Source organism: Bison bison, unplaced genomic scaffold, assembly GCF_000754665.1.
Source record: "Bison bison bison isolate TAMUID 2011002044 unplaced genomic scaffold, Bison_UMD1.0 scf7180017864365, whole genome shotgun sequence".
In the NCBI taxonomy this organism is placed as follows: domain Eukaryota; kingdom Metazoa; phylum Chordata; class Mammalia; order Artiodactyla; family Bovidae; genus Bison; species Bison bison.
Window position 1 is genome coordinate 946,444 of NW_011494937.1, and position 9,902 is coordinate 956,345.

At 52.8% G+C, this 9,902-nt stretch overlaps 1 protein-coding gene across 1 annotated transcript in view; it reads right to left on the reverse strand.

Moving 5' to 3' along the window:
• Nucleotides 1-9,902, reverse strand: part of PKN1 (protein kinase N1) — a 25,881-nt gene that overhangs the window by 14,523 nt on the left and 1,456 nt on the right. Inside the window, exons 2-5 of the mRNA XM_010855427.1 lie at nucleotides 9,263-9,566; nucleotides 6,550-6,701; nucleotides 4,297-4,432; nucleotides 32-177 (exon numbers count right to left, since the gene is read on the reverse strand). Coding sequence (XP_010853729.1) covers nucleotides 32-177; nucleotides 4,297-4,432; nucleotides 6,550-6,701; nucleotides 9,263-9,566 — 738 coding nt within the window. The remainder of the gene's footprint in view (nucleotides 1-31; nucleotides 178-4,296; nucleotides 4,433-6,549; nucleotides 6,702-9,262; nucleotides 9,567-9,902) is intronic.

A 9,902-nucleotide genomic window follows, 5' to 3' on the forward strand; every position in this document is an offset into this window, starting at 1 on the left:
CACCTCTCCGGGTCGATGCCCCGCCCCTCACCTCGCTGACGGCTTTGCGGTCCGGAGCCTTGGCGGCGCTGAGCAGGCGCAGCACATTCTTGGCGCCCTCGGCCACCGCGTGCTCCACTCGGAAGTGGTGACGCAGCTCCTCGATGCGCAGCTCCACTGCCCCCAAGTCCGGACTCCCTGTGGGCGTGAGACACGAGGCAGTGAGGCCAGCTTGAGCCCCGGCTCCAACCATCCTGGTTCTAGAGACATGCACCCATCTGTAGGAAACAGGCACTGGCCAGGGACAGATAGCCGTCAACAAGCATCACTCCCTCCCAAGGTAGGGGGTCATGGGGACAGTCACACTGTCACCCACGGGCAGACAGCCACACATGGACCCGGATACTGTCACTCTTTTATCCAGACACCATCACCCACAGAGCCAGTCCCAGGGATGTAGTTAAGCTGCCACCCAGGGGCAGACTTATATACAGACACACAATTAACACATACTTAGAGAACTTCCCTGGTGGCCCAGCAGTTAAGAATCTGCCTTCCACTGCAGTGGATGAAGGTTCGATCCCTGGTGAGGGAACTAAGATCCCACATGCTCCGGAGCAACTAAGCCCATGTCCCTGCAACTACCAAGCCTGTGCACCACAACTAGAGAGTCTGTGCACTGCAAGGAAAGATCCCGCATGATGCAATGAAGATCCTGGGTGCCACAACTAAGACTCGATGCAGCCAAATAAATAAAAATAAAACACACACTTAAGAACAGATACGTTGCTGATGGGAACACAAGTTGCTTTCCAATGGAGGCAGTTTGGCGATTTCTGTCAGAATTATAAATGTATCTACCTTTTGATTTAGCAATCCCAGTTCAGGTACTTTATCCCATAGAAACAACTTTGCACTTGATATATGTTGTTTTTGTTTTTGTTTGGCCATACCATGCAGCATGTGGGATCTTAGCTCCCTGACTAGGAACTGAATTGCACCCTCTCTCCCCTGCAGTGGAAGTGCAGCATCCTAACCACTGGACTGCCAGGAAATTTCCCTTGATACATGTATTATACGTGGTTATTCATAGCCTTTTTTTTTAAGAGCAAAAGATTGGAAGATACCTCATTTCCTCTAGTAGGGGTCTGAGTAAATGAATGGTGACCACCCACACCGTGAAATATAACGTAGTTGGAGGAACAGGAATGGTGTCAGATAGATGTCATCAGACTGTCAGAGGGTGACAATGGCATTGTCACTTTGTCACTAGTGTAGGCCTAAGCACACACATACCCACACACTCTTACAAAGATGCCATCACACTGCCACACATGGGTAAGACCGATATTACAGACACAGATATATACCTTGTCTGTGCTGTGCTACGTGCTACCATTTCAGTCGTGTCTGACTCTTTGCAACCCCATGGACTGTAGCCCACCAGGTTCCTCTGTCCATGGGATTCTCCAGGCAAGAATACTAGAGTGTGGTGCCATTCCCTTCTCCAGGGGATCTTCCCAACCTAGGAATCGAACCTGTAGTTCTTATGTCTCCCGAATTGGCAGGTGGGTTCTTTACCACTAGCGCCACCTGGGAAGCCCTATGCTGCTGCTGCTGCTAAGTCGCTTCAGTTGTGTCCAACTCTGTGAGACCCCATAGACAGCAGCCAGACTCCCCCGTCCCTCGGATTCTCCAGGCAAGAACACTTGAGTGGGTTGCCATTTCCTTCTCCAATGCATGAAAGTGAAAAGTGAAGTCACTCAGTCGTGTCCGACTCTTAGTGACCCCATGGACTGCAGCCTACCAGGCTCCTCCATCCATGGGATTTTTCAGCCAAGAGTACTGGAGTGGGGTGCCCCTGCCTTCTCCGGGAAGCCCTATACACCTTGTCAACTCCCAGCAAAAGGACAGTGTCACAGGGACAGAGGGAAAGTCACAAAACATAAACACCCTAATGGGACAGAATCAGTCAGTTCAGTCACTCAGTCGTGTCCGACTCTTTGCGACCTCATGAACCGCAGCGTGCCAGGCCTCCCTGTCCATCACCAACTCCTGGAGTTCACCCAAACTCATGTCCACTGAGTCAGGACAGAGTCACACAATGGCAAAACTCCCAGGGCTCTAACTCCAGCCCAGGGAGGATCACGGCAATACAGGCACACTGCCACATAGATAAGGCACAGGGACAGGCAAAGAAATGCCAGCACGGGACTTGCCTGGAAGTCCAGTGGTTAGGACTTCGCCTTCCGGTGCAGGCAGTACAGATTTGATCCCTGGTTGGGGGGTGAAGTTCCCACATGCCTCGCAGCCGGGGAATCAAGGCATGGAATGGAGGCAGTGTGGTAGCAAATTCAGTGAGGACTTGTGGACACAGTGGGGGAAGGAGAGGGTGGGACGGATAGAGAGAGTAGCACTGACATATATACACCAGCACACGTAGCACAGACAGCCAGTGAGAATTTGCTGTATGGCGCAGGCAGCTCAAACCAGTGCTCTATGACAACCTAGAGGGGTGGGATGGGGTAGGAGGGAAGGTTCAAGAGGGAGAAGACATATGTATATACTTATGGCTGATTCATGCTGATGTATGGCAGAAACCAACACAATATTGTAAAGCAATTATCCTCCAATTAAAAATATTTTTTTTTTGAAGAACAAAAAAAATGGTCCACATTGAAAAAAAATCTTTAAAAGAAATGCTGTCATGATGTCATACAGTCAGGGCAGCATGAGCAATAATCATAGACACACAGACCCAATGTCACAGGGAAACAGGCTGGCTTCACACTCAGAATGAAGTCCCAGGGATGCAGCCACAGCCCAACAGAGGACACAGCCACAGTCGCCCAATGGAACAGGGAGTAGGCGCAAGGACACACTGTCACCTAGGTGCAGGAAACCTGTCACCCACAGGCACAAGGTCACAGTCGTGCTTATCCACGGCTGCAGATTTCAAGGACAGTCTTGCGGTCCCACATGATGACCTAGACTCAGGCTCAAGCATTCCTACAGTCACACTCGCCCACAGCTGTACGGCACCCACCAAGACTTTTGTCACATGTGCCCAGGTGGTTGTCAAGACTTTTACACTTACAGGGGCAAGATTAGGCTGTCACCAAAAGTTACAATGCAAGGACACAGTAAGGAGGCAGCCATCTATGAATCTGGAAGAGGGCTCTCACCAGACGCTGTATCCGCCAGCGCCTTGATCTTGGACTTTCAGCCCCCAGCACAGTGAGAGATAAATGTCTGTTGTTTACATGCCCCCTCATCCCCAGTCCGTGGTATTGTGGTGGAGCAGCCCGAACACACTAACACCCACCAACAGCTGACACACTCTCATGGTGATACAGGAACTCTCATAGTTACGGGGCATGTGTACAAACTCTGGTCCCCAGGGCAAATACCACCTTAACACTGATGAACGTCACTAGTGCAGTCACCCCTGCAGGTGAAACCTGGAGAGCTGATGCGTACAGTACAGTCCGTCTCAAATTCAGGATGACAATTGGGTTGAGACGGCCTCAGGCATTCAGACACTGAGATACATAGGAAACACACACACACGCTGTGGACACCCACAGTTTCATATTACAGAGGCCAACACAGCAAAGCAACTGTGGACCCCAGGGGTCCACACATTTTCTCCATCAAGAGCCAAAGGGTAGGACCTCCCTGGTGGTCTAGTGGTTAAGAGGCTGCCTGCCAATACAGGGGACGTGGATTCAACCCTGGTCCAGGGAGAATCCATATGCCGCAGGGCAAACTACACGCCTGCTGCACAACTACTGAGCCTGCGATCCAGAGCCCGTGAGCTGCAGCTACCGAAGCCCAAGAGCCCATGCTCGACAATAAAAGGAGCCACTGCAATGAGAGGCCTTCACACAACAACGAAGACCCAGCACAGCCAAAACTGAATTAACTATTTTTTTAAAGAGCCAAAGGGTAAATATTTTTGTCTTTGTGGACCACAAGCTCTGTTGCCACTACTTGGCCCCGCTGTCACAGTGCACAAGCAGTCGTAGGCGACAGTAAACCAACAGGCATGGCTGGGTCTTCAGTATTTCCAAAACAAACAAAAAGAGGCAGTAGCAGATTTGGTCCAAGAGCTGTAGTTTGCCAATAACTGATCACGTGCAAATCTCGAGTGGGACAGAATGGGAAACTGGGGCCCAGAGAGGGTCAGGAACGCATTCTAGCATGGTGAGTCACAGCACCCACCTCCCTGCCTTAGAAAGGGACCCCTTGTGGGGCTGGGAGCTGAACTCTGCAAGGTGGAATGCAGGGTAGGCTGTCTCAGGGTGATGGACTCACCTTGAGCCTCGTCTGGGGCCGCCTGGCTCTCCAGCTGGCAGGCCTGCAGTGCCCGGCGCAGTTGCATGCGGATGATATCTATCTTGGTCTTACTGTCTTGCAGCATCTGCTGGGCTGTCAGCAGCAGCTTCCGGTCCTGATGGCAGAGACAGGCCGTGAGGGGAAAACTGGGCAGGTGGGGGCCTGACCACCCGTCCTGGTGTCTACCCCAGGCAGGCTCTGGGTGACAGAGCATTCATGTGTGGGTGTGAAAGACTGTGTTCCTGGGTGTTGAAGGGAGATGGAGCCTTGGCATGTGAATCCTGACAGCTGCCACCTAACAGCTATGTGACTTTGGACAAGCTGCTCAACCGCTCTGGGTCTGTCTGCTCATCTGCGGGAAGGGGAGTGTACTAACAGCACCAACCACCACTGGGCTGAGGATTAAAGGAGGTAATCTGTGTGTAGGGCTCACAACTGTACCTGGCACCAGCAGGCACTCTATTTGTGTCAGCTGTTAGAATGGCGTATGTGTGTGTGTTCCCCATGGTGGGCATAGCCTTGCCTGTAGCCACATGGGTGAGTCCAGGGGTGACTGGGTGTGAGACAGTTGTAGACAGTTGCAGGGAGCAGGATCCTGATGGTGGTGTGTGCAATTCAAGCTACAGGGTTGACTGGACATAGCCAAGGACCCTATGTGGGTACAAGTGCCAGGAACTGGTAGTGGATTTTTCCACTGACTTGGTGCTATGTTCAAAACCAGGCACTGACAGACTTCCCTAGTGGTCCAGTGGTTAAGAATCCACCTGCCAATGCAAGGGACACAGGTTCGATCCCTGGTCCGGGAAGATTCCACATGCAGCAGGGCAACTAAGCCCATGTGCCACAACTACTGAGCATGCGCACCCTAGAGCCTGTGCTCCATGACAAGAGACGCCCATGCCCCGCAACTAGAGAGTGGCCCCCTACGCTCCACAACTACAGAAAGCCTGAGCACAGCAATGAAGTCCCAGAGCAGCCAAAAATAAAAATAAATAAAATAAATTTTTAAAAAGCCAGGCACTGCCAATCTGTGATGAAAGAAGACTGCGTATTGACTGAAGGGGGCAGGAGGGCACTTCTGGGTGACAGGAAAGGTTCAGTAAGGGCGGTGGGTACCTAGATAAAGATTCACTGGCTGTACACTTAGGTTTTCTGCACTTGACGTCCATCTGTTACACCTCAATAAAAGGTTAAGAAAAATGCTGCACAGTCTGTGTCCTCCTGTGCAATATTCACGTTTGTGTGTGCACTCACAGGCATGGATGCTCTCTGGGTCTCTAGCTGTAGGTCTAACTCTGCCCGTGGGTGTAACTGTCTCTGGGTGTTGCTGCCAACCTGTTACTGTGTACTTGATGTTGGTACAACGGGGGGTACGTCTGTGTGACAACTCTGATCTCTGGGTGTGAAAAACTGATGATGTGTGTGTCTGTGCGTCTAGGTGTCCTGTTGGCCTGAGCTGTGTGTCCTGGGTGTTCTATGATGGTATGTGTCTCTGTGTGTCTAGAGGTGACTGTTGTGGATTTTGTCCACGTGCTTCTGAGAGTTTTACTGCTGTGAATCTAGATGTTATGACGGTATATGTGTGTGTCACAGTGGTGATATGCCACTGTGTGTCTCTAGATGCTGTTATGACCATGGGTGTGTCTCTAGATATTATGATGATACTATATACATCTGGGCTTCTCTGGTGGCTCAGTGGTAAAGAACCTGCCTATCAATGCAAGAGACATGAGTTCAATCCCTGGGTTGGGAAGATCCCCTGAGGAGGAAATGACAACCCACTCCAGTATTCTTGCCTAAAAAACCCTATGGACAGAGGAGCCTGGTGGGCTACAGTCCACAGGGGTGCAAAGAGTCGGACACGACTGAGCCACTAAACAGTCACGTGTGCATCTAGGCGTTGATCTGTGTGTACATGGCAGAGATGCCACCAGCAGTGAGAGGCTGCATGTTGCCCCGTCTCTGGGGGTAACTGAGTATGGGGGGGAGTCTCTGCCGTGTGTCGACCTGACATCACCCAGTCATCCAGTTTCCTCTCTGCCCCCACCCAAGCTTCCCACACTCCAATCCTGCTGCAGAGTCACTCAACAGCCCTCTGTCCCCAACCCAGAGCACCCCAGCCTCCTGGGAGGCAGATGGAGGTACCACCCTGGCCCCACCGCAGGCTCCAGCCTGTGATGCGCCCACAGGTGTACACGCACATGGGGGGGTGTGCACGCACGCTGCTCCCACCTTGGTGCTGCCGTTGCTGTACGTCTGGATCATGTTCTCTGCCCCCTGCTTCACCTTCAGCTCGATGGCCAGCTGCTTCTCCAGACCGGCCACGCGGCTCAGGTTGGTGGCTGAGCAGGCAGAGTCGCCTGTGCCAGGGGACTGGGGGGCATCTGGAGGGGTAGATGGGGCACAGTCACCACAGCCCTCCTCTCCAACTGCCCAGGTGCTTTTGCGCCAGCTGAGAGGATCCACCCCTGGGCCTGGGAGGAGGAAGAGCTGGGGGCCAGGGACCACAGGGCCCACTCCCCACCAGCCCTCATAGGGAAACCCTTTCAGGGCTGGGGCGGGACCAGTGTGAATGAACACAGGTGTATGTGAGTCCTTGGTGTGACCGTATATACCTTTGTAGAGAAGGTATATACACCCCAACGATGTACACGGTTGTGTAGGCGTCAGCGGGTGTGGCTGTGGTTAAGTCTGTGACCTTCAGGGTGTTGGCATAACTGAGTGTGTGTCTCCCCAGGTGCTAGTTTAACTGCGAGATGTGAGGTGTTAGAATGACTTTGCGAGATTCTGGGTGATGGGGATGACTCTGTGCACATGTTTGCGACTGTCAGCACAACTGTGCAATCAGATCTCCTTGCACTGGTGTGACAGCATCCGAGTGTTGGAACAGCTGAACATGTGTGTCTCTGGAGGTTGGCACAGCTCTGTGTGAATCTCCATAGAGTGGTATGACCATCAGAGGGACTCTAGGTACAGCTGTGACGGGACGAGGTTTTTGAGCATTGGCTGAACTCTTTTTCATCATCTGCAAGTGTTGATCTGATAGTGTTGCTGCTGCTGCTGCTGCTGCTGCTAAGTCGCTTCAGTCGTGTCCAACTCTGTGCGACCCCACAGATGGCAGCCCACCAGGCTTCCCCGTCCCTGGGATTCTCCAGGCAAGAACACTGGAGTGGGTTGCCATTTCCTTCTCCAATGCATGAAAGTAGAAAGTGAAAAGTGAAAAGTGAAGTCGTGTCCAACTCTTCGCGACCCCATGGACTGCAGCCCACCAGGCTCCTCCGTCCATGGGATTTTCCAGGCAAGAGTACTGAAGTGGGGTGCCATTGCCTTCTCCGTCTGTTAGCCTCCAGCTATTGACACAACAAAGAGGTGTGTGGGTGTTGGGCTAAGTGGTGCTGAGTCTCAGGTCTTGTCCAGTTGTGTGTGTAAGTCTCAGGCTGTTTATGGGTTGGTAAACACCTGTGACAGCAGCTCTGTGTGTCTGAATATCTGGGGGTTGGTGTGAGCATGTGCGAGTCCTTAGGTTTTGTGTATGTGTTGGTGTGATGGAGTGTGCATTTAACTGGGTCCTGGTTGGCAGTATGGAAGTCTCTGGGTATTCACAGAATAATGCTGCTATTTAGTCACTCAGTCATGTCTGACTCTTTAGCAACCCATGGAGTGTAGATGGCCAAGGCTCCTCTGTCCATGAGATTTCCCAGGCCAAGAATACTGGAGTGGGTTGCCATTCCCTTCTCCAGGGGATCTTCTCGACTCAGGGATCGAACCCACATCTCCTGCACTGCAGGCAGATTTTTTACCGCTGCGCCACAGGGTAGGCCCTTGGAGTTGTCTGGGTGCTGGCGCAACTGTGTGTGAGGGTCTCTGGTTACTGATGTGATGTGTGTTACATCTTTGTTTTTAGTTGTAAGATGAAAAAGTTCTGCAGATTCCTTGCACAAAAATGTGAAAATACTCAATACCACTGAGCTGTATGCTCAAAAATGATAAATTTTCTGTAACATGTTTTTTTCCAAAACATTTTATTTTATATTGGAATACAGGTGATTAAGGGACTTCCCTGAGGGCTCAGTGGTAAAGAATATGCCTCTTAAGCAGGAGATGCAGGTTCAATCCCTGGGTTGGGAAGATACACTGGAGAAAGAAATGGCAACCTATTCCACTATTCTTGCTGAAAAATCCCATGGACAGAGGGGCCTAGCAGGCTGCAGTCCATGGGGTCACAAACATGGGGTCTAAACAGAAGCAATAACAATAGCCAGCTAACAATGCTGTTATACTTTCAGGTGCTGTTATGTGCTTTTTAATCACAATTAAACATTTTTTTTAATCAGCTGGAGCCTTTAGGTGTTGTCCAGGTGTGGGTGTGACTGTGAGTCTGGATATTTGTGTGATACCATGTAAGCCCTTTGGTGTTGTCCAGGTGTGGGTGTGACTGTGAGTCTGGATATTTGTGTGATACCATGTAAGCCCTTTGGTGTTGTCCGGGTGTGGGTGTGAGTATGTGTACCCTTCTCTGGGTGTTGGTTTTGGCCTTTGGTCTGCCTGTATTTGGGCCTCCCAGGTGGCACCACTGTAAAGAATCCGCCTGCCAATGCAGCAGACGCAAGAGATGCAGGTTCAATCCCTGGGTCGTGAAGATCCCCTGGAGAAGGAAATGGCAATCCACTCCAGTATTCTTGCTGGGGAATTCCACTGGACAGAGGAGCCTGGCCGGCTACAGTCCATGGGGTCACACAGAGTTGGACACAACTGAGCACTTGCAGCAGTAATAGCAGCCGCCTGCATTTTCAGGTTGGAAGCTGCCGTGACCGAGTGTGTCTCCCTGAGGGTCAGTGGCAATGGGCTGGCTGGCCTCACTCTGGGACACAGTGGGTGAGCCCTGGGCAGTGGAGGCCCCCAATCCCGCATCCCCCACCCCCTACCCCAGGGAAGCCTGGCTTACCATGCACGCCCACCGCAGGGTCGGGCAGCACCACGTGGGCATGCAGCTCCTGCAGCTGCTGGTGCAGCAGGTCAAGCCTGCGTGAGGAGCCGCGCAGCACCAGCTCCACAGGGCCCAGGTTACGGCCCAGGTCGGTGGTGGCTCGCCGCAGGTTCTCTGCACCCTCTTTCAGCTTCAGCTCCTTGCGGATCTCCCGCCGCAGACGCTCCCGCTCCAGCTCCAGCTGCTGCTGTACCCCAGGGGCTGCCAGGTCGGCACCCGCCAGGCCCAGCTGCTCCAGCAGGGACCAGCTGCGCGGCTCACTCTGCGGGGGACGAAGCAGGGTCAGTGGGGCCAGGGCAGCTCTGGGGGTGCAGACCACATTCAGCCGGCCTGGCCCGGCCTCCTCCTGGGGGGCACTCCTGACACAGGGCCTGGTCCATGGCCTCCGACGGTCCCCCAAAACTGGGAGGTGAGACAAGGCCCTGTGCCTGCTTCCTGACACCTCTAAACTGTGAGGTCCCAAGGGCAGGGCCTTCTCCTTGCCGTCCCCTCAGACAAGAAGACCATAGGTACAGTTCAGTCTCGCCCCCTGTCCTCATGCAGTGGGATCCTGCAGGGCAGATTGCACTGCCCCATCACTGGGTCCCCACCGCTCGGG